This window comes from Amphiprion ocellaris, chromosome 8, assembly GCF_022539595.1.
Source record: "Amphiprion ocellaris isolate individual 3 ecotype Okinawa chromosome 8, ASM2253959v1, whole genome shotgun sequence".
Classification (NCBI taxonomy): domain Eukaryota; kingdom Metazoa; phylum Chordata; class Actinopteri; family Pomacentridae; genus Amphiprion; species Amphiprion ocellaris.
In genome coordinates, this window is record NC_072773.1 from 507,701 (window position 1) to 528,880 (window position 21,180).

Here is a 21,180-nt window from a genome sequence, read left to right on the forward strand (position 1 = left end):
ACACATTGACATGGGTCACCAGGGAATCGAGCGGACGTTGGACTTGGTACGCTCCAGATTTTTCTGGCCTCACATGGCAGCTGAAATTGAAGCAAGAATCAAGTCATGTGACAGATGTGTGAGACGTAAGGCACTCCCAGAAAGTCTGCACCACTCATTAACATCAAGACCACTCGTCCTTTGGAGTTGCTCTGCATGGACTACTTGTCGCTCGAACCAGATCAAAGCAATATAAAAGATATCCTCGTGTTCACTGACCATTTCACAAAATTCGCAATAGCCATACCCACAACAAACCAAAAAGCGAAGACGGTGGCTAAGTGTCTATGGGAGAACTTCATAGTGTGCTACGGGATCCCTGAATGTCTCCACACAGATCAAGGACCAGACTTCGAGTCGAAGTTGATCAAAGAACTCTGTCAACTTGCTGGGATCATCAAGACCAGAACAACCCCTTACCATCCTAGGGGCAACCCAGTTGAGAGATTCAACCGGACCCTACTCAGCATGCTCGGGACCCTCGAGAATAAGAAGAAAGCCAAATGGAAAGAACACGTAAAACCATTAGTGCACGCTTACAACTGCACACGGAACGACGTCACGGGTTTTACACCATACGAACTCATGTTCGGCCGTTCACCACGTATTCCGGTGGATTTGGCCTTTGGCTTACCTGTCCGTGAAGATAAGTCCACTTCTCATTCCCAGTATGTTGAGAGCCTCCGGTCCCGGCTCGAAGAAAGCTTCCAAATAGCTTCAAAGAATGCTGTCAAGTCCGGTGGAAAAAACAAATCTCGCTTTGATCAACGTGTAACTCCGTCCAGTCTAAAGGAAGGAGATCGTGTGTTGGTACGGAATGTCAGGCTTCGTGGCAAGCACAAGCTCGAAGACAAATGGGAGCAGGATGTGTACGTTGTCGTGAAGCGTGCTGGAGAACTGCCAGTGTACACAGTGCAGCCGGAGAACAGGGCAGATGCACCCACTCGGACGCTGCATCGAGACTTACTGCTTCCATGTCCCTTCCTGTCATCCAGTAATGATCAAGATCTGTTGCCAGTCACACCGCCACGTCGTCCACAAACCCTAAGCCAGAAACCTACCTGTGTTGATCCTGAAGAAGAGCTTGGTGAGGAGGGAGATGAATGGAATGTGCCTCAAGTCCAGCTCCAGCCGACCACATTCCAGTTCGAAAGATCGTACATAGTCGAACCTTCTGCTGAGTCCATGCCACTGCCTTCGTCCAAGGCTGCTGTTGCCTCGCCTGTTCCTTCTGCCGAACCTGTTCCTGAAACACTGCAAAACGACTTACCTGAAGATGGGGAATCCTCTGAGTCCGACCTTTCCTTACCTGCGGAAGAACCACCTGACCCTGGTGAGAACTTATCTGAGCCTGAAGAGATCCATCCCACAGATGTCCCTGAGGACTTACCTGAAGAACCAGAGCTGGCGGACCAAGCAGAGACATCACCCCATCAGAATGAGCCATTGCTAACTGAACCTGAAACACTTACAGAAGTTCAAAACTTACTTGATCCAGTTGTTGACTCCGTTCCTACTGTCAAACGTTCGGGTAGACAGCGTCGACCTCCTGATCGCCTTCAATATGCGGCTCTTGGGAAACCAATCATTTCTGTTGTTCAAACACTCTTCCATAGTATAGTTGATGCTTATAGCGAAGCACTTAGTACCGCTGCAGCAACCAAAAATTTTCAACCTTGCGTTTATGAAGTTTAGCATGCATCAGGAGTTGCATGATCTAAAGGGGGGAGGGTGTAACCCGGGTGATAAAACCCTAGTTAGAAATATAAATAAGTAAGTATATCCTCCATTCCCGTCTCCAAAACTGTCCTGTCAAATGCGTAATGACATCATACGTCACGCTGTGCGTCCTATCACGTGACGGTGCGCGGCCAATCGGGTTGTTTTATATCCGGAAGTCACTCGCGAGCTTCGAGAGGGGGACGCGTTGGGAACATTTGCTGCAAGGAGCCAACTACCGGAGCCGCGGGTGTTGATTAAAGAAGGAATTGGCCAGGTGATGGTGAGCTAGACCCAAAGAATTATAGGCCCACACTGCCTGAAGAACCCTGGAGCTCGAACTGAAGTGAACTGAACTGGACCTCCTGCACCTCCTCCACCTGGTTGGGCTGGTAGGAGGCTCCTTTAAGGCAGCCGCCCCTCTCTTTTACTTTTTGCCCCTCGCAACAACTCATTCTTGGCCCAAACCCATTCACCACTCATTCAACACTCCCTTTTCCTGGACACCGCCCTTTCCCTCTGGACTCTGGACGATTTGGGCCACTGAACTGTTGCGTGTGTTCTATCTCGGCTGAACTTCAGAACTCTTTCGCGCGTCTAATGGATCGTTTTTCATGTGTTAATGGATCCATTGAATAATGGTTTCTTGTGAAATAATTCTGCACTTCTCATGAATGGCCATTCACTTTAAATGTTAAATGTTGTTTGTCTATGTCAAAATATAATATAATTGGTACCACCTAAAACTTATATCATTGTGTTCAGTCTCCTTTCCTCCACTCCTAGAGCCGAACTTAGATCTGTCTGATCTCTAGCCCAATTCAACCAATACTCCAACTGCAAACTAGTACTAATACAGCGCTAATAGTAGCGGCATATAGGCTACAATCATCAGAGACCCCACTCACCCTGGACATTAAACTGTCTCCCCCCTCTGGCAGGTGCTACAGATCCCTGTACACAGAAATCACCAGACGCAAAAACAGTTTCTTCCCCACTGCCATCACTCTAATAAACAGCTGAGCCATTCCTAAACACCTGTACAATAGTCAGTATTCCAATGGACATGTACAGCATTTTTTTCACCATGAACAGCATTCTCTGCTTTTGCACTACCGTGTTTATAGCAATTATCACTTTGCTAATGTGTTTATTCCAGTCTAGCTGTAAATTTCTGTATATATTGTTTTATTTAATTTTGCTATTTCATTTTTCTTCCTGTTCCTCTTTCTATAGTTTCTTTATTTTTTATTATTCGCTTCCATATTCCTAGGATGACACCTACAGCCGAAACCAAATTCCTTGCATGTTGCATGTAAAGCTGATTCTGATCACTTTTCTGTCTTTGGTCTAGGCAAGAGGAAAAGGTACAACAGAAAATTGAACCTTCCAAGTGTGCTTGTGGAGATGCAGGCTGAGAAGGAGTGGAACCGGCACCCAGCATGATGAGAACATCTGGTTGCTCCTCAGCGAGGCAAGAGAGAATGAAGCGGCCTTGCAGCGGGAGGAGATGGCCCAGATTGCTGCCTTCAACCAGTCATTCCTGGGTGTGCTGGGGCAGCTGGGGCAGGCAGTGCTGGGTGTACTGGGGCAGCTGGGGCAGGCAGTACTGGGTGTGCTGGGGCAGCTGGTGCAGGCAGTGGGCAGCCAGCGAGTCCACCTCCCAGAGACTTGAGATTTAGTTGTATATAGTTTTACTTTTAGCCCTCCACTGTAGGACAGGCCCACCACAGTTTGTACTTTGCACATTGTAAATAGTTTTGATTTTGCCGCTGACTAATAAACTATTTTGTGACTTATGTGATTGCATTATAACTTTTCATTTTGTCTGTTAAGACACTGGTAGGAAAAGAGTCAACAGTCTGAACCAAACAATTCTGTATTCCCTAATAATGCATTTATGTTTAATGGGATTTAACATGTTTTAACACAAACTCCTTTATGGTTCATAATTCCGTTGACTGAATTACACCAAAGCAATACTGATTTATCAAACTGGAATAGTCTTAAAACAGCCGTTTTAATGTTTTGGTGTTTAATTTCTCATGTAATCTTGCTAACCTTCACAAATAAAACAATAGCATAGACACATCTGCAAAAGGTACAAAAGTTTATTGACAGAATTGCATTAAAGAAAACAATAGCGGTCCGGGGACAGAGAAACAGAAGTATAACGAGAAGAATAACTTTTAACTTTTGCATGACACGTACTGCATCAGTGCATCCTGTACATCTCTGTCCTCCTCCTCTACACCTTGTGCCACTGCAGGCTCATGTGCTGCTGCTTCAGGTAAATCCCATGAAGTCTCATCAGAGAGCATCTGAAACACATACACAGCATACATATTTTAATACCTAATAGCGATAAACTGCAGCCATTACAGGTTGTTCACAGGACTGATACACGATAGCTAGCGAACTAGCATTAGCTTACCCTCATATGTCGTCTCGTTCATATCCTCTTGTTTTCGGCTTGATACTGCTGCATCGCCTCCCAAACTCTCCTGTGTGTCTCCTGAGTGTTTCGACTCGCGGCTCTCAGCTTTCTCCGACTCTTCTATTACTTTGAATCTGACAGAAAGCCACAGACCGAGCAGCAGGTTAACCATCGCCTCCGTTATGTTGCGTTTGTGTCGCACGCAAATGACATTAAGGGACTTTCGGCTCGCTGTGCTATGACGACTCCACCCTCGATGAGGCTATATGGAAAAACAACTAAACCGAGACGAGTCGAGTCAGATACAATAGTGGCGAACCGTACCGCGCCGAGTAGATGCTTGTGGAATCGTGGCTATAGTTCCACTAATCAGGAGGTCTAGAAGGAGTCGTAGTATCACTAAGCAGGAGGTCTAGAAGGAGTCATAGTACCACTAATCAGGAGGTCTAGAAGGAGTCATAGTACCACTAATCAGAGCTCCTAAAATGACTCCACAGACAGTGAACTACTTTCTCCATCCAGCTGTAAAAACAGACGGCAGCTGCTTCAGACTTGGTTCAGGGGTTCTCCATGGAAACCAGAGTTAGTGTGAAGCTCAGACAGTGTGAAGGAACCTTCAGAACATCAACCTCTATGGATGGAGGACCAGAACTAAACCTGGTTGCTGCTCAGAACTAAACTTCCAGATGAAAGTTTGCTGAAGAACATGAGAAGAAGCCTGATGGATGTTGGAGAACATTCTTTGGTCAGATGAAGATCAATGAGTTGGTCTCAGATGGAGTCCAGGTGTTTGGTGATAACCTGACCAGGACAACCACAGTGGATGTATAGTCCTGACAGTGAAGCATGGAGGTCCAAAATGTGTCCAAAATGACTTTAACTTTCCCAGAAGGACTGGGTTGTCCCACCAGGACCTGGACAGTGTGAGTCCTGAAATCACCAGAACCTTTGAGGTGTTCTCCAGAGACAGGTAGAGCAACACAGCCCCTCCAGCACAGAGCAGCTGAAGAAAACCGAGAAGATGTGAGCAGAAATGAGTGGACTCTGGTTTCCTCCATAAGGAGGACTCAAGTAGGACATACAAGTCCACCCTCACCGTGTGTTTGTGTATAACTGTGTGTTCCTGTGTTTATGGTTTGCAGAGATCGTCCATGAAGATGTGAAGATGAGTTCAGATGGAGAAAGTGATCCAGCTTCTTCTTCAGATGATGTTCAGAGTCCAGTTAGAGTCCGAATGAGGAACAAGAAGATCTCCACAGAGGTGAGACTAGCTTCAGCTGTTGTTTGGTCACATGGAGATGGACCTTCACAGTGAGTCTCTGCCCAACAGGACATCAACAAACGTCTGTCCTTACCTGCCGACATCCGTCTCCCTGACGACTACCTGGAGAAGTTTAATGTGATTGGTCCGGCTTTGTTTGAGCAGCCAATCAGCAGGCGGCTGCGTCGGGTGTCTTTGGTACGTCCACCTGCTTCTGTCTCATTATGGAGGACGTTAAGAGGTCTGACTGTCTGAAGATTAACCTGTCTGTCCGTCTGTCTGTCCTCCTGTCTGTCTGCCTGTCTGTCTGTCCGTCTGTCTGTCCGTCTGTCTGTCTGTCTGCAGTCAGAAATTGGTTTTGGGAAACTGGAGACATACATCAAACTGGACAAACTGGGAGAGGTGAGGATTCTGTTCAACTACAGTTTGAATCTGGTTTAGTTAAATATGAAAAACTCACCTGTCTGTCCTCCTGTCTGTCCTGTTCCTAGGGAACCTATGCTACGGTGTATAAAGGTCGCAGTAAGCTGACGGAGAACCTTGTTGCTCTGAAAGAGATCCGACTGGAACATGAAGAAGGAGCTCCGTGTACTGCGATCAGAGAAGGTACTGCAGTAGCAGAACCAGTAGAAGTAATACCGGTCAGAAATTCTAGAACCTCTCAGTGTTTCCAGTGTTTTATAGGAGGTTCTCCATGTTAATTACTGATTGGTCTCTGAAATGAAGCACAGAACAAATAAACACCTGAAGTTAAATAAATCTATTTAGAACCAAAATGTCCTCTAAACCTCTGACTAATCAGAGTTCCTCCAAAAATTACCCCAAAAGATCCAAAAATTACACTAAAAGATCCAAAAATTACACTGAGATGCACGAATGAAACAAAAAGATAAAAAAAGACTAAAAGATATAAAAACCACACTAAAAGATAGAAAAATGACACTAAAAGATCAAAAAGTTACCTCAACAAATCCAAAAATTGCCCCAGAAGATCCAAAAATGACACTAAAAGATCCAAAAATTACACTAAAAGATGCGCAAATGAAACAAAAAGATGAAGACTGTAAAAGATCTAAAAACCACAGTAAAAGATAGAAAAATGACACTAAAAGATCAAAAAATTACCTCAAAAAATCCAAAAATTACCCCAGAAGATCCAAAAAGGACACTAAAAGATCCAAAAATTACCCCAGAAGATCCAAAAATGACACTAGAAGATCCAAAAATTACACTAAGAAATGCGTGAATTTAACAAAAAGATAAGACTCTAAAAGATATAAAAACCACAGTAAAAGATAGAAAAATGACACTAAAAGATCAAAAAAATTACCTCAAAAAATCCAAAAATTACCCCAGAAGATCCAAAAAGGACACTAGAAGATCCAAAAATTAGCTGAAAAGATTGAAAAATTACCCAAAATGATCCAACAATGACCCTAAAAGAACCGAAAATTACCCCAAAAGATCCAAGAATTACCCCAAAAGACCCGAAAATTGCAACTGATGAACCAAAGGTTTCCGATTTAGATCCATCAGTCCATCACACCTTCTTCCAGTCTTCAGTAGTCTATTGGTGGTGTTTCATGGTCCAGGAAGCCTCTTTTTCTGATTCTGTCTCATCGACGGCTTTCTGCTGCACCTCCACCTGTCAAACCTGCAGCTCCAAGTCTTCTCTCTACAGTTAAACTGAGACTTCTTCCTATGACCTCTATGAAGCTGGTTGAAGCTGTTGTCCTGTGAGCTCCTATCACCAAGATGTTGACTCACAAACTGGTCTTCTTTGGGTCTTCCACACCTCTTCCTCTCAGTTTCCTCTAGTTTCTGAGCCTTTTGATGGAGAAGAAAACTGGACTTTCTTCCTCTCTGCACAAAGACCTCCATGTTTGAGTCCTGGTGGCCTGTCTCTCTTCTGTTGGTAATTTCCTTTTCCTCTCCACTTTTATAGCAACACACTACTTTATGCAGTACTTCCTGTTCTAGTAATGTTCTGGAGGGTTCCATGGTAGGTTTCCACACTACTTTCTGCAGTACTTCCTGTTCTAATAACGTTCTGGAGGGTTCCATGGTGGGTTCCAACACCACTTTATGCATACAGAGGGGGTTGGAAGGAATCTAGAAAAGTTGGGAACCTGTAGGATTTGGTTTCTCCAGCTTTCAGGGCTTCATTAGCCTCCATTGGTGCAGAACAGCTTCCAGCTGTGAACCCATTTCTGTTCCTGATGAAGGTCTTCAGTAGAATTCTAGATGTTCTTTATTGTTCAGTTCTGGAGATCCTGACATTTATTAACCTCTGGAAGTTCACCTCTAACCTCTGGACCATTTCAACACATTCACTGGGAACACTGGAAACACTGGGGACACTGGAAACACTGGTGACACTGGGAACACTGGAAACACTGGAAATACTGGAAACACTGGAAACACTGGGCCGTTCTGAAACTTTAACCAGTAGTATACGTCTAGTTCTACAGTGGTAGTAGTACTGCAGTATCAGTGATAGTACTGCAGCATCAGTGGTAGTAGTACTACAGTATCAGTGGTAGTAATACTGCAGTATCAGTGATAGTACTGCAGTATCAGTGGTAGCAGTACTGCAATATCAGTGATAGTACTGCAGTATCAGTGATAGTACTGCAGTATCAGTGGTAGTAGTACTACAGTATCAGTGATAGTACTGCAGTATCAGTGGTAGTAATACTGCAGTATCAGTGATAGTACTGCAGTATCAGTGGCAGCAGTACTGCAATATCAGTGATAGTACTGCAGTATCAGTGGTACTAACTGCAATGTTTTCCTCCCTCAGTGTCTCTGCTGAAGGATCTGAAACATGCCAACATCGTCACGCTTCATGACATCATTCACACGCAGAAATCCCTCACACTGGTGTTCGAATACCTGGTAACACAACAGACACACAACACAGGCACACATCAGACACACAGCAGACACACAACACAACAGACACACAAAACAATACACACACAACAGACAACACAACAGACACAACACAACAGGCACACAAGACACACAACACAACAGGCACACAACACAACAGACACACAACACAGACACACAACACAAACACACATCAGATACACAACAGACACAACACAACAAACACAAAACAACAGACACAACACAGACACACAACACAACAGACACACACACTTATTCTTGTGTTGACAGTAGTTGTTGTCTTGTGTGCATTATTGTGTGTTTGTGTGTTTCAGGACAAAGATCTGAAACAGTACCTGGATGACTGTGGAAACACCATCCACATGCACAACGTCAAGGTGAGACCAACCAGTCCAGAACCAGTCCAGAATTTGACTCTAGACCAGTCCAGAACCAGTCCAGAACCTGACTCTAAACCAGTCCAGAACTTGACTCTAGACCAGTCCAGAACCAGTCCAGAACCTGACTCTAGACCAGTCCAGTACCAGTCCAGAACCTGACTCTAGACCAGTACTGTACAGTTCAGAATCTGACTCTTGACCAGTCCACAACCTGACTGTAGACCAGTCCAGAACCTGACTCTGGACCAGTCCAGTACCAGTCCAGAACCTGACTCTAGACCAGTCCAGTACCAGTCCAGAATCCAAACATCTGACTAGTTTTGTATCTGGATCTTTAAACTCTCACATTACCAAATAATGCGGACCAACGTTCCACGTCAGTGTGTATTTATACTGCAGATTCTGTGTATTTATACTGCACATTGTGTGTATTTATACTACAGACCAGTATGTATTTATACTGCACATTGTGTGTATTTATACTACAGACCAGTATGTATTTATACTATAGATTGTGTGTATTTTGGTGCTCCAGGTGTCCAGCTCACCTGTCGGTTCTCTCCTGTCCTCAGCTCTTCCTGTTCCAGCTGCTTAGAGGTTTGTCCTACTGTCACCGCAGGAAGGTTCTCCATCGAGACCTGAAGCCTCAGAACCTGCTGATCAACGAGAGAGGAGAACTCAAACTGGCTGACTTTGGTGAGCTAGACTCACCTGGTATACCTGTAGACTGATACACCTGTAGACTGAACCCCCTGTAGACTAATACACCTGTAGACTGAACCACGTGTAGACTAATACACCTGTAGACTGAACCCCCTGTAGACTAATACACCTGTAGACTGAACCACCTGTAGACTATTACACCTGTAGACTGAACCACCTGTAGACTAATACACCTGCAGACTGATACACCTGTAGACTGATACACCTGTAGACTAATACACCTGCAGACTGATACACCTGTAGACTGAACCACCTGTAGACTAATACACCTGTAGACTGACCCACCTGTAGACTAATCCACCTGTAGACTGAACCACCTGTAGACTAATACACCTGTAGACTGAACCACCTGTAGACTAATACACCTGTAGGCTGAACCACCTGTAGACTAATACACCTGCAGACTGATACACCTGTAGACTAATACACCTGTAGACTGGTACACCTGTAGACTAATACACCTGCAGACTGAACCACCTGTAGACTGAACCACCTGGTACACCTGTAGACTGAACCACCTGTAGACTAATACACCTGCAGACTGATACACCTGTAGACGAATACACCTGTAGACTGGTACACCTGTAGACTAATACACCTGCAGACTGATACACCTGTAGACTAAACTGCTTGGTACACCTGTAGACTGAACCACCTGTAGACTAATACACCTGTAGACTGAACCACCTGTAGGCTGAACCACCTGGTACACCTGTAGACTGAACCACTTGTAGACTGAACCACCTGTAGACTAATACACCTGCAGACTGACCCACCTGTAGACTAATACACCTGCAGACTGAACCACCTGTAGACTAATACACCTGCAGACTGAACCACCTGTAGACTAATACATCTGCAGACTGAACCACCTGTAGACTAATACATCTGCAGACTGAACCACCTGTAGACTAATACACCTGCAGATTGAACCACCTGTAGACTAATACACCTGCAGACTGAACCACCTGTAGACTAATACATCTGCAGACTGAACCACCTGTAGACTAATACACCTGTAGACTGAACCACCTGTAGACTAATACACCTGTAGACTGAACCACCTGTAGACTAATACACCTGCAGACTGAACCACCTGTAGACTAATACATCTGCAGACTCAACCACCTGTAGACTAATACATCTGCAGACTCAACCACCTGTAGACTAATACATCTGCAGACTCAACCACCTGTAGACTAATACACCTGTAGACTGAACCACCTGTAGACTGAACACCTGATCCACCTGTGTTGCAGGTCTGGCTCGAGCTAAGTCCATCCCCACTAAGACGTACTCTAATGAGGTGGTGACTCTGTGGTATCGACCTCCAGACATCCTGCTGGGCAGCACCGACTACTCCACACACATCGACATGTGGTCAGTGTACTGGAGTACTACTGTAGTACTACTGTACTGTAGTACTACTGTACTGTAGTACTGCTGTAGTACTACAGTACAGTAGTACTACTGTAGTACTACTGTACTGTAGTACTACTGTACTGTAGTACTGCTGTAGTACTACACTACTGTAGTACTATAGTACTGTAGTACTACTGTAGTATTACTACAGTAATACTACAGTAGTACTTATGTAAAATGTTGACTCAAATCTTGTTTCCTAAATAACAAACTTTCCTCTTTAGTTGTGAAAATGATCAAATTATTGTCTGTCTCCCTGTCTGCCTGACTGTCTCTCTCTCCCTGTCTCCCTGCCTGTCTATCTGTCTACCTGTCTCTCCCTGTCTCTCCCTGTCTGCCTGACTGTCTCTTTCTCCCTGTCTCCCTGCCTGTCTATCTGTCTCTCCCTGTCTCTCCCTGCCTGTCTGTCTGTGTCCCTGTCTCTCCCTGTCTCTCCCTGCCTGTCTATCCATCTGTCTCTCCCTGTCTCTCCCTGCCTGTCTTTCTGTCTACCTGTCTCTCCCTGCCTGTCTATCTGTGTCCCTGTCTCCCCATCTCTCTATGTCTGTCTCTGTCTCCCTGTCTCTCCCTGCCTGTCTGTCTCCCCTGTCTCCCTCCCTGTCTCTCCTTGTCTCCCTGTCTCTCCCTGTCTGTCTCTCTCCCTGCCTCCCTCCCTGTCTCCCTGTCTGTCTCCCTGTCTCTCCCTGTCTCCCCCTGCCTGTCTCCGTCTCTCCCTGCCTGTGTCCCTGTCTCCCTGCCTCCCTGTCTCTCCCTTCTGTTTCTCCCTGTCTCTCTCGTTCTCCCTGTCTCTCTCTCCCTACCTGTCTCTCCCTGTCTGTCTCTCGCCCTGTCTGTCTGTCTTTCCCTGTCTGCGTCTCCCTGTCTCCCTGTCTGTCTCTCCCTGTCGCTCCCTGCCTGTCTCCCTGTCTCCCTGTCTGTCTCTCCCTGTCTCTCCCTGCCTGTCTCCCTGTCTCTCCCTGCCTGTCTCCCTGTCTCTCCCTGTCTGTCTGTCTCTCCCTGTCTGTCTGTCTCTCCCTGTCTGTCTCCAGGGGTGTGGGCTGTATCTTCTATGAGATGGCGACAGGCCGTCCTCTGTTTCCTGGGTCTACGGTTGAGGAGGAACTTCACTTCATCTTCAAACTGCTTGGTGAGAACTGGAGATGTTGTTGATGAATCGGTTCACTTCTGATTCATTTAATCAGTGATAAAAATATTAACGATGAGGCAGAAGACAGAGAGAAGGTCCTGATGTCAGCAGATGTAGATCAGCTGTAGTACCTGGTTGTTCCACCAGGGGGAGCCTCTTCCTGTTTAATCCTGTAGAGACCAGAGGAGGTTAAAGCAGAGAGCATTGTGGGAGTTTAGCATCAGCGGGCACCATGACAAAGACTAATGAGGAGCTTAATGACCTCCAACCAGAGCTGATGTTCTCTAAAGCAGCCAGAGTTCATGACAGCAATGATTATGGTGCTGACCAATGAGCTTCTGTTTCATCATCACTGAGAGCCAATGAGCTGTGTTGTTTCCAGGAACTCCCACTGAGAGCAGCTGGCCTGGAATCAGCTCTAACGAAGAGTTTGTGTCCTTTAATTACCCACAATACCGAGCAGAGAGGCTGAGCAACCACACACCCAGGTACACAACCACACCCCAAGGTACACAACCACACACCTACACACCCAGGTACACAACCACACCCTCCAGTACACAACCACACACCTACACACCCAGGTACACAACCACACACCTACACCCCCAGGTGCATAACCACACCCCCAGGTACACAACCACACACCTTCACCCCCAGGTACACAACCACACCCCCCAGTACACAACCACACACCTACACTCCCAGGTACACAACCACACACCTACACCCCCAGGTACACAACCACATCCCCAGGTACACAACTACACACCCAGGTACACAACCACACACCTACATCCCCAGGTACACAACCACACATCTACACACCCAGGTACACAACTACACACCCAGGTACACAACCACACACCTACATCCCCAGGTACACAACCACACACCTACACACCCAGGTACACAACCACACCCCTAGGTACACAACCACACACCTACACACCCAGGTACACACCCACACACCCAGGTAGACAACCACACCCCTAGGTACACAACCACACACCTACACCGCCAGGTACACAACTACACACCCAGGTACACAACCACACACCTTCACCCCCAGGTACACAACCACACCCAGGTACACAACCACACACCTTCACCCCCAGGTACACAACCACACACCTACACACCCAGGTACACAACCACACACCTACACCCCCAGGTACATAACCACACCCCCAGGTACACAACCACACACATACAACCCCGGGTACACAACTACACACCCAGGTACACAACCACACACCTTCACCCCCAGGTACACAACCACACCCCCCAGTACACAACCACACACCTACACTCCCAGGTACACAACCACACACCTACACCCCCAGGTACACAACCACATCCCCAGGTACACAACTACACACCCAGGTACACAACCACACACCTACGTCCCCAGGTACACAACCACACACCTACACACCCAGGTACACAACTACACACCCAGGTACACAACCACACACCTACATCCCCAGGTACACAACCACACACCTACACACCCAGGTACACACCCACACACCCAGGTAGACAACCACACCCCTAGGTACACAACCACACACCTACACCCCCAGGTAAACAACTACACACCCAGGTACACAACCACACACCTTCACCCCCAGGTACACAACCACACCCAGGTACACAACCACACACCTTCACCCCCAGGTACACAACCACACACCTACACACCCAGGTACACAACCACACCCAGGTACACAACCACACACCTTCACACCCAGGTACACAACCACACATCTACACACCCAGGTACACAACCACACACCTTCACCCCCAGGTACACAACCACACACCTACACACCCAGGTACACAACCACACCCAGGTACACAACCACACACCTTCACACCCAGGTACACAACCACACATCTACACACCCAGGTACACAACCACACACCTTCACACCCAGGTACACAACCACACATCTACACACCCAGGTACACAACCACACACCCAGATTAAAACTGTCCGACTGTCCTTCAACACATCACCAGTGATGTATAATCTGAGCTGAAAATCATTTTTCCTAAAATACTCTCTTCTGCTGTTTTTAATAAATGAAGCATCTGCAGTCGATTCTGTAAACAAAAACAAACCAAGACACAAAATTAAAACCAGACACAAACCGACACTGAGACAGAAAACAACCAAACCGAGACAGAATCAGACTTCACTGAACCACCTGATGTCTGTTTTCAGGCTGAGCAGTGACGGAGTGGAGCTGCTGTCAAAGTTCCTGCAGGTCAGTGAACGCCTCACACAGTTCATTACTGTCAGCTGATCATTCTGCATCATGTGACCAGAAACTGTGTTTGACCTGCAGTTTGAAGGGAAGAAGAGGGTCTCAGCTGACCACGCCATGAGTCACCATTACTTCAGTCACTTTGGAAACAGAGTGATGTCACTTTCTGACAGTAAGTGTAAACATGACCTTCAATCCCACCGCGTCCTGAGGCTGTGATGTCACAGTGTCTCTCTGATCCTTTCAGCAACGTCCATCTTCAGCCTGCCAGAGATTCACCTGGAGAGAGAAACAACGAGGCCACCGGCAGCACCTGAGCCAGGTAACACACACTTGAGCCAGGGAACACACACCTGAGCCAGGTAAAACACCAGCTTGTTTCCAGTCTTTGTGATGTGACAGCAGGTTTGTGGTATCAGGATTCTGTTCTAATCCAGACTTAGACTTGTTGTTGGGAAACAATAACTAGCCTGGCCCAGAGCATGCTAACTGTAAAGCTATCAGGCTAACTATCAGGCTAACTGTAAAGCTATCAGGCTGTCAGGCTAGCTAACAGGTTAACTGTCAGTCTAACTAACAGGCTAACTGTCAGGTTAGCTAACAGGCTAACTGCCAGACTAACTAACAGGCTGTCAGGCTAACTAACAGGCTAACTGTCAGGCTAACTCTCAGGCTAACAGGCTAACTGTCAGGCTAACTAACAGGCTAACTGTCAGGCTAACTGTCAGGCTAGCTAACAGGCTAACTGTCAGGCTAACTAACAGGCTATCTGTCAGGCTAACTATCAGGCTAACAGGCTAACTGTCAGGCTAACTAACAGGCTAACTGTCAGGCTAACTGTCAGGCTAGCTAACAGGCTAACTGTCAGGCTAACTAACAGGCTAACTGTCAGGCTAACTGTCAAACTAACTATCAGGCTAACTGTCAGGCTAACTATAAAACTGTCAGGCTAATTGTCAGGCTATCTAACAGAGTAACTATCAGGCTAGCTAACAGGCTAACTCAGACTAAACCTGAGTTGTGTATCCAGATTGTGTGTAAACATGTAGCGTTTACGTTTCTTTTTCTGTCAGCAAACAGTCCAACCAGGAGGCGGAGCCTGCTGTTCTGACATCATCAGGGAGGCGGGGTCTGCAAAGGGAAACTGAACAAATGAAGAAGAAAACAGTGAACTTGTTTATCAGGAACAGAAGAAGAGTCTTGGGGTTTACACACAGATGCAATAATGAGTGACAGCAGCTTCCTGACCAATCAGAGTGTCTGGTTTCAGGTGATGGACAGGTGAAGGAGGGAACGCTGCTCTGTCTTCCATTTTAGAGTCTCACAGGATCCTAGGATGTTATGGAAACAGCTGTAAACGCTGCTCTGTCAGAGTGACATCAGCAATGACATCACAGGTGTGTTTACAGCTGCAGGTGGGACTCACCTTTAGCTGTCTCCGGCTGCAGGAGGAGCTGCTTTAGTGTTTCTGTAAAATCAGCTGATCTGTGGACGTGTTGCTTTCCTCTGCATGTGAGACTTTATACTACAATACTTTATATATATATACTACTAGTACTGCTGCCAGTATATGCAGTACTACTATCAACCTGCAGTATTTATCATTAGAGACTTTATTTTGCCAGGAGCTATTGATTATTTATTGGTTTTATGTTTATTGGAGATGTTTTAGATGATGTGATATCATCAGAGCTTCAGTGACATCACAACCTCCGCTTCACTGACGGGATGATCCTGGACTGATTGGTTGTTTCTGCACAGACTCTGTTAATGACCACTACAGCTACCGTATTGATTATTAGTTTATTGACAAGTCCTTCCAGATGTTCCTGTTTTTCAGTCTGTGTGGAACCAACTAAGAGCTGACGGTCACCTGCCAGGTGAGTCCAGGTGTCAGTGGGCGGAGCTTGATATTTCAGGTAGTGTTTGCGGTCATTGCTGATGTGAAACTTTATTTCTAGTTGTGAAGAATCTTAGCAATAGAGAGACAATAATAATAATAATAACTGATCAGATTGATTGATCTGCTGTACAAATGTAGAGAGACGTTCTCCAACAAACATCCATGTTCCACCAAGAACCCAGAGTTCTTCAGCCAATCACAGGGCTTAGAGACCAGCCAATCAGAGGAGAGCCTGAGGAGGTCCAGTCAGAAGAGTTGCTGACTGGTTCTAGCTGCTGCTGAATAATTACAATATTTGATCAACCAAGTCTGGACAAAGTTTCTCCAGAACCTCCTCAGAACATCTGGTTCTTCATCTCTGGTAACTTTATCAATGATCAGAGTTCTACCTTCATACTGGGTATATTTCCAGAGTTCCAGGTCCTTGAGGTCCATAGAGGAGAACGTCCCCTGGAGAAAGTTCTAGAGTAGACCTACTCTAGAACTTTCTCCAGTTGTCAGTAGGTCTACTCCAGAACTTTCTCCAGTTGTCGGTAGGTCTACTCTAGAACTTTCTCCAGTTGTCGGTAGGTCTGCTCTAGAACTTTCTCCAGTTGTCGGTAGGTCTACTCTAGAACTTTCTCCAGGGGATGTTCTCCTTTCTTGGTTCCAGTCTTTAAGTTACTTTTCACTTTTTAGTGAACTTTTTCATCATTTTTGAGCCTCAGAACTTCGTTAGAACTCCATCAGCTCTTCATCTGAACTTCATTAGAACGTCATCAGATCTTCTCCAGAGCAGCAGATGGACCCACCTGGTATGTTCTGCTGCCCGTTGGCTGGTTCTGATGGATCAATGGAACATGGAGGCTGGTTCTGGTGGAACCTGGAGGCTGTTGGTGTTCGTCTGTGAACTTCCTGTGAACCTGTGTGTGAATGATGTCATAAAGGGGGTGGAGTCAAAGGGAGTGTAAATGAATGTACTGCAGTTTACAGCCACCACGTATTATTGATTATTGATTACCTGCTGCTCAGAGAACAGACGTCTGACTGCTGATCGATCAGGAATGGGCTCAGGCCTGAACTGGTTTTCGAGATTCAGCGGTTATTGATGGTTTATTTTTCCAGAGTGGGTTTCTCTGCTTCTCTCTGTCGTACCAAAGTTATCTGCAATAACTGCACTGCATGCTGGGAATCTTCCAGATAACTTCAGTAATCTTCCATGTGAACCATCACCATGTCAGTATTAAAGCTCTTTATTTATTACAGCATTTGTCTGCTTCCTCTCACCACACTGAGCATGCTCAGTAGGACACAGAAGACAACAAGGAGGTTGTCTCCATGTTCCTCAGGCTGGATCCTCTAAACCAGGGGTGTCCAACATGCGGGCCGCGGGCCAAAAGCGGTCCTCCAGAGGGTCCAATCTGGCCCTCAAAGTGTAAAAATTCCAGAGAAGACATTAACTGCAGATTGTAAATTAGTAAAACTACAAATTTAAAATCATTTCTAGACCATGACAAGTTGTTTGGATCATAAAGTAAAATCCTAGATTGCTCTTTGTTCTTTTGTTTCTCACTTTTGTAATATTTTGTCTGGTTTTGTCATTTAATGTCTCGTTTTTGTCGTTTTGTGTTTTTTTTTTGAATATTTTGTCTTGTTTTTGTCTTTATTTTGTCTTTTTTGTGGTTCTGATCCTCCAGTAAATCCTCTATGGTTCATTTCCAGGTGACTAAATGTTGTGTTCCTTTGTCAACACTGTGATCTGGAAGTTGTAATGTGGAAATGATAAACTGAGGCTGAATTTTGATGAAACTTAATTTATTTTTCTCCATAAATTTCAGGTTGTTCATGATGTTTAGTTAAGAGATAATTCCTTAAATGTGAACATTTTTGCACTAAAACAAAGGAACTATCAGGAGTTATGGTTATTTATAGGTTATTCTGCTGCGGTTTTACTGGTCTGGTCCACTGGAGATCAGACTGGACTGGATGTAGAACCTGGACTAAGATGAGTTGGACTCTCCTGGTCTAAAAGGTTCTAGAAAATTCTCCGGTCTGTTTATGAGATGTTCGGACAGAATCAGAACAGAGTTTACAATGAAGTAAAAATCCAGTTTTTACTGAACAAAACATGAAACCATTTTAATAAGATAAAGGTTCTCAGTAGTACTAGGGTTAATCATGGAGTTCCTCAGGGCTCTGTCTTAGGACCAATACTGTTCATATTATACATGCTTCCTTTAGGCAATATTATTAGGAAGCACTGTATTAATTTCCATTGTTGTCCTGACGACACTCAATTGTATTTATCTATGAAGCCAGATGAAACTAATCAGCTAGCCAGACTGCAAGATTGTCTTAAGGACATAAAGACCTGGATGACCTATAATTTCTTACTACTAAATTCAGACAAGAGTGAAGTCAGTGTATTTGGCCCCAATCATCTTAGAGAATTGCTTTCAAAGCATATAGTTCCTCTGGATGGCATTACATTGGTCTCCAGTACTACTGTGAGGAACCTCGGTGTTATCTTTGACCAGGACATGTCCTTTAACTCACACATAAAACAAATCTGTAGGACTTCCTTTTTCCACCTGAGAAATATTGTAAAAATCAGGAACATCCTGTCTCAGAGTGATGCAGAAAAACTAGTCCATGCATTTGTTACTTCTAGGCTTGACTACTGTAATTCCTTATTATCAGGTTGTCCCAATAGCTCTCTGAAACATCTACAGCTGATCCAAAATGCTGCAGCCAGAGTACTGACGGGAGTTAGCAAGAGAGATCATATTTCTCCTATATTGGTTTCTCTTCATTGGCTTCCTGTTAAATCTAGAATAGAATTCAAAATCCTTCTTCTGACATATAAAGCTCTTAACAACCAATCTCCATCATATCTTAAAGACCTGATAGTACCATATTATCCTAGCAGAACTCTTTGCTCTCAGACTGCAGGTTTACTTGTTGTTCCTAGAATCTCTAAAAGTAGAATGTGAGGCAGAGCCTTCAGTTATCAGCTCCTCTCCTGTGGAACCAGCTCCCAGTTTGGGTTCTGGAGGTGGACACCCTCTCTATTTTTAAGACCAGGCTTAAAACCTTCCTTTTCGACAAAGCTTATAGTTAGGACTGACTGGGGGACCCTGAGGGGGTCAGCTGGAGTCTTCCTCTTTGACGTCCCTTAGTTCTGCCCCTAGTTCTGCTGCTACAGGCCTAGGCTGCTGGAGGACCTCTCTGGATGCACTGAGCCCTTCTCTGTCTACCATTATATTTAATATATATACCATTATTGCATTACACTCACTCTGTTTCTCCCTGTGTCCTTTCTCCGAGTGTCCCTGATCCCAGAGCTGGATGCTTCAGATCTGTGGTGGTTCTCCCACCAACTGGCCTAATCTCCATCTGTGGGATGCTGCTGCTGCTGACCTTCCTCCAGCCCACTGCTTCCAGCTGCCCATTTCCACCAATCTACTCTGCATCAACCTCACTATACTTGATTTGCTCATCTACATATTTTTGAATTTACCACCAGCTATATATGTAGTATATTTAATGCCAGAGCTGTACACCGTAGCAGTAAACTATAATCAGTTTCCATGTTAGTTGCACTTTGCATGTATCATCTGTCTTATCATGCATGTATTAAACTGTGTGTTTTAGAGTCCTTGTGTCCCCCCCACCTCTCTACCTCTACCTCCATCCCTCTATCTCTACCTCTCTACCTCTTCTGTTCCTCTCAACCCACCCGGCCAGCAGCAGATGGTTCCCCACATTAGAGCCGGGTTCTGCTCGAGGTTTTTTTCCCTGTTAAAAGGGTGTTTTCCTGCCACTGTCTCCTTAGGGCTGCTCTGGGGGTTCAGACATATGGGTTCTGTAAAGCGTCTCGAGACAATTCGACTGTAATTGGCGCTATATAAATAAAATAAAATTGAATTGAATAACAGCACATTTCTGTTAAAGAACAATATTTAGCCGATTGTAAAAGTAAAGCTGTGATTTTATTGTGACACATCATAAATAGAACAAATGAACGTTTCTAAAAACAGGTTTTAATTTGACCAGATTAACTTCAGGTAAAGATGGTTTTAAAAGGTTTTAGTTTTAATATTTAGAACATGAAGGACTTTCATTCTTTTATTAAAGTCACTCATCAACAAGACGACTCTTCATCTGCAGGTTTCATAAGACGATTCTGTGACCGATTTAAACAATAAAATAACCAACAGAAAACCAACAATCTGACTTCAGATGTGTTCAGAGTTTCTAATTCTTCCTTTAGTGCCTCCATGTTCATATTTATAGATATAAATATTAAATATTTATCAATATTAAAGTGTTCTTAGTTTCTGTGATTTAGAGCAAACGTTTCTAAGATGTTCAGACAGAACCTGGAATCTGAGCTGAAGGTAGAAAATGAAGTTAAATAAACTGAACTTAGTTTAGGATCAGAACCCAGAAATTAGAGTTCAAACAACACAAATATCATTATTATTATTATTATTATTATTAATAATAATAATAATAATAATAATAATAATAATAATAATAATAATAATAATAATAACAATAATAATAATAATAATAATAATAATAATTATTATTATTATTATTATTATTATTATTATTATTATTATTATTAATGTTGTTCTGTCAACCATCAAAATAATGTCTGTAACATGAATAGTTGATTAAGTCAGTGAGTTTTATGAAACTTCAACCCTCGTGTCGTCCTGCGGGCCAAATTATCCCGGTTTAAAGTTTGAAAATGTGGGAAAATATATATTTTCACAGCGAAACTTCTGATATCCACATTTTCAACATTTTTGGGAAATTTTTGAACAGTTTTTGGTGGAATAAAAGAAATGTTAAAAAACATTTCTTAAGAACATTCACAAAAAAATCAACCAAAATCCAGCAAATTTTGCTGTTTTTTGGTTGATTTTTTTGTGAATGTTCTTAAAGAAAATATCAGAAGTTTTACTGATATATATGTGATATATATATATAT

The 21,180-nt window shown here is 44.4% G+C and overlaps 1 protein-coding gene across 4 annotated transcripts in view; it reads left to right on the forward strand.

Annotated features, from left to right (window-relative positions):
• Positions 1–17,443, forward strand: part of cdk16 (cyclin-dependent kinase 16) — a 30,365-nt gene extending 12,922 nt beyond the window's left edge. For all 4 annotated transcript variants that reach the window (XM_055012787.1, XM_055012788.1, XM_055012789.1 and 1 more), the window contains 14 exons: positions 5,338–5,456; positions 5,526–5,654; positions 5,802–5,858; positions 5,948–6,062; positions 8,260–8,354; positions 8,687–8,749; positions 9,325–9,448; positions 10,735–10,855; positions 11,926–12,023; positions 12,406–12,511; positions 14,254–14,290; positions 14,372–14,468; positions 14,544–14,618; positions 15,370–17,443. In XM_055012787.1, the coding sequence (XP_054868762.1) occupies positions 5,338–5,456; positions 5,526–5,654; positions 5,802–5,858; positions 5,948–6,062; positions 8,260–8,354; positions 8,687–8,749; positions 9,325–9,448; positions 10,735–10,855; positions 11,926–12,023; positions 12,406–12,511; positions 14,254–14,290; positions 14,372–14,468; positions 14,544–14,618; positions 15,370–15,407 (1,274 nt within the window). In that variant the 3' untranslated portion in view covers positions 15,408–17,443. The remainder of the gene's footprint in view (positions 1–5,337; positions 5,457–5,525; positions 5,655–5,801; positions 5,859–5,947; positions 6,063–8,259; positions 8,355–8,686; positions 8,750–9,324; positions 9,449–10,734; positions 10,856–11,925; positions 12,024–12,405; positions 12,512–14,253; positions 14,291–14,371; positions 14,469–14,543; positions 14,619–15,369) is intronic.
• Positions 17,444–21,180: the final 3,737 nt, after the last annotated feature.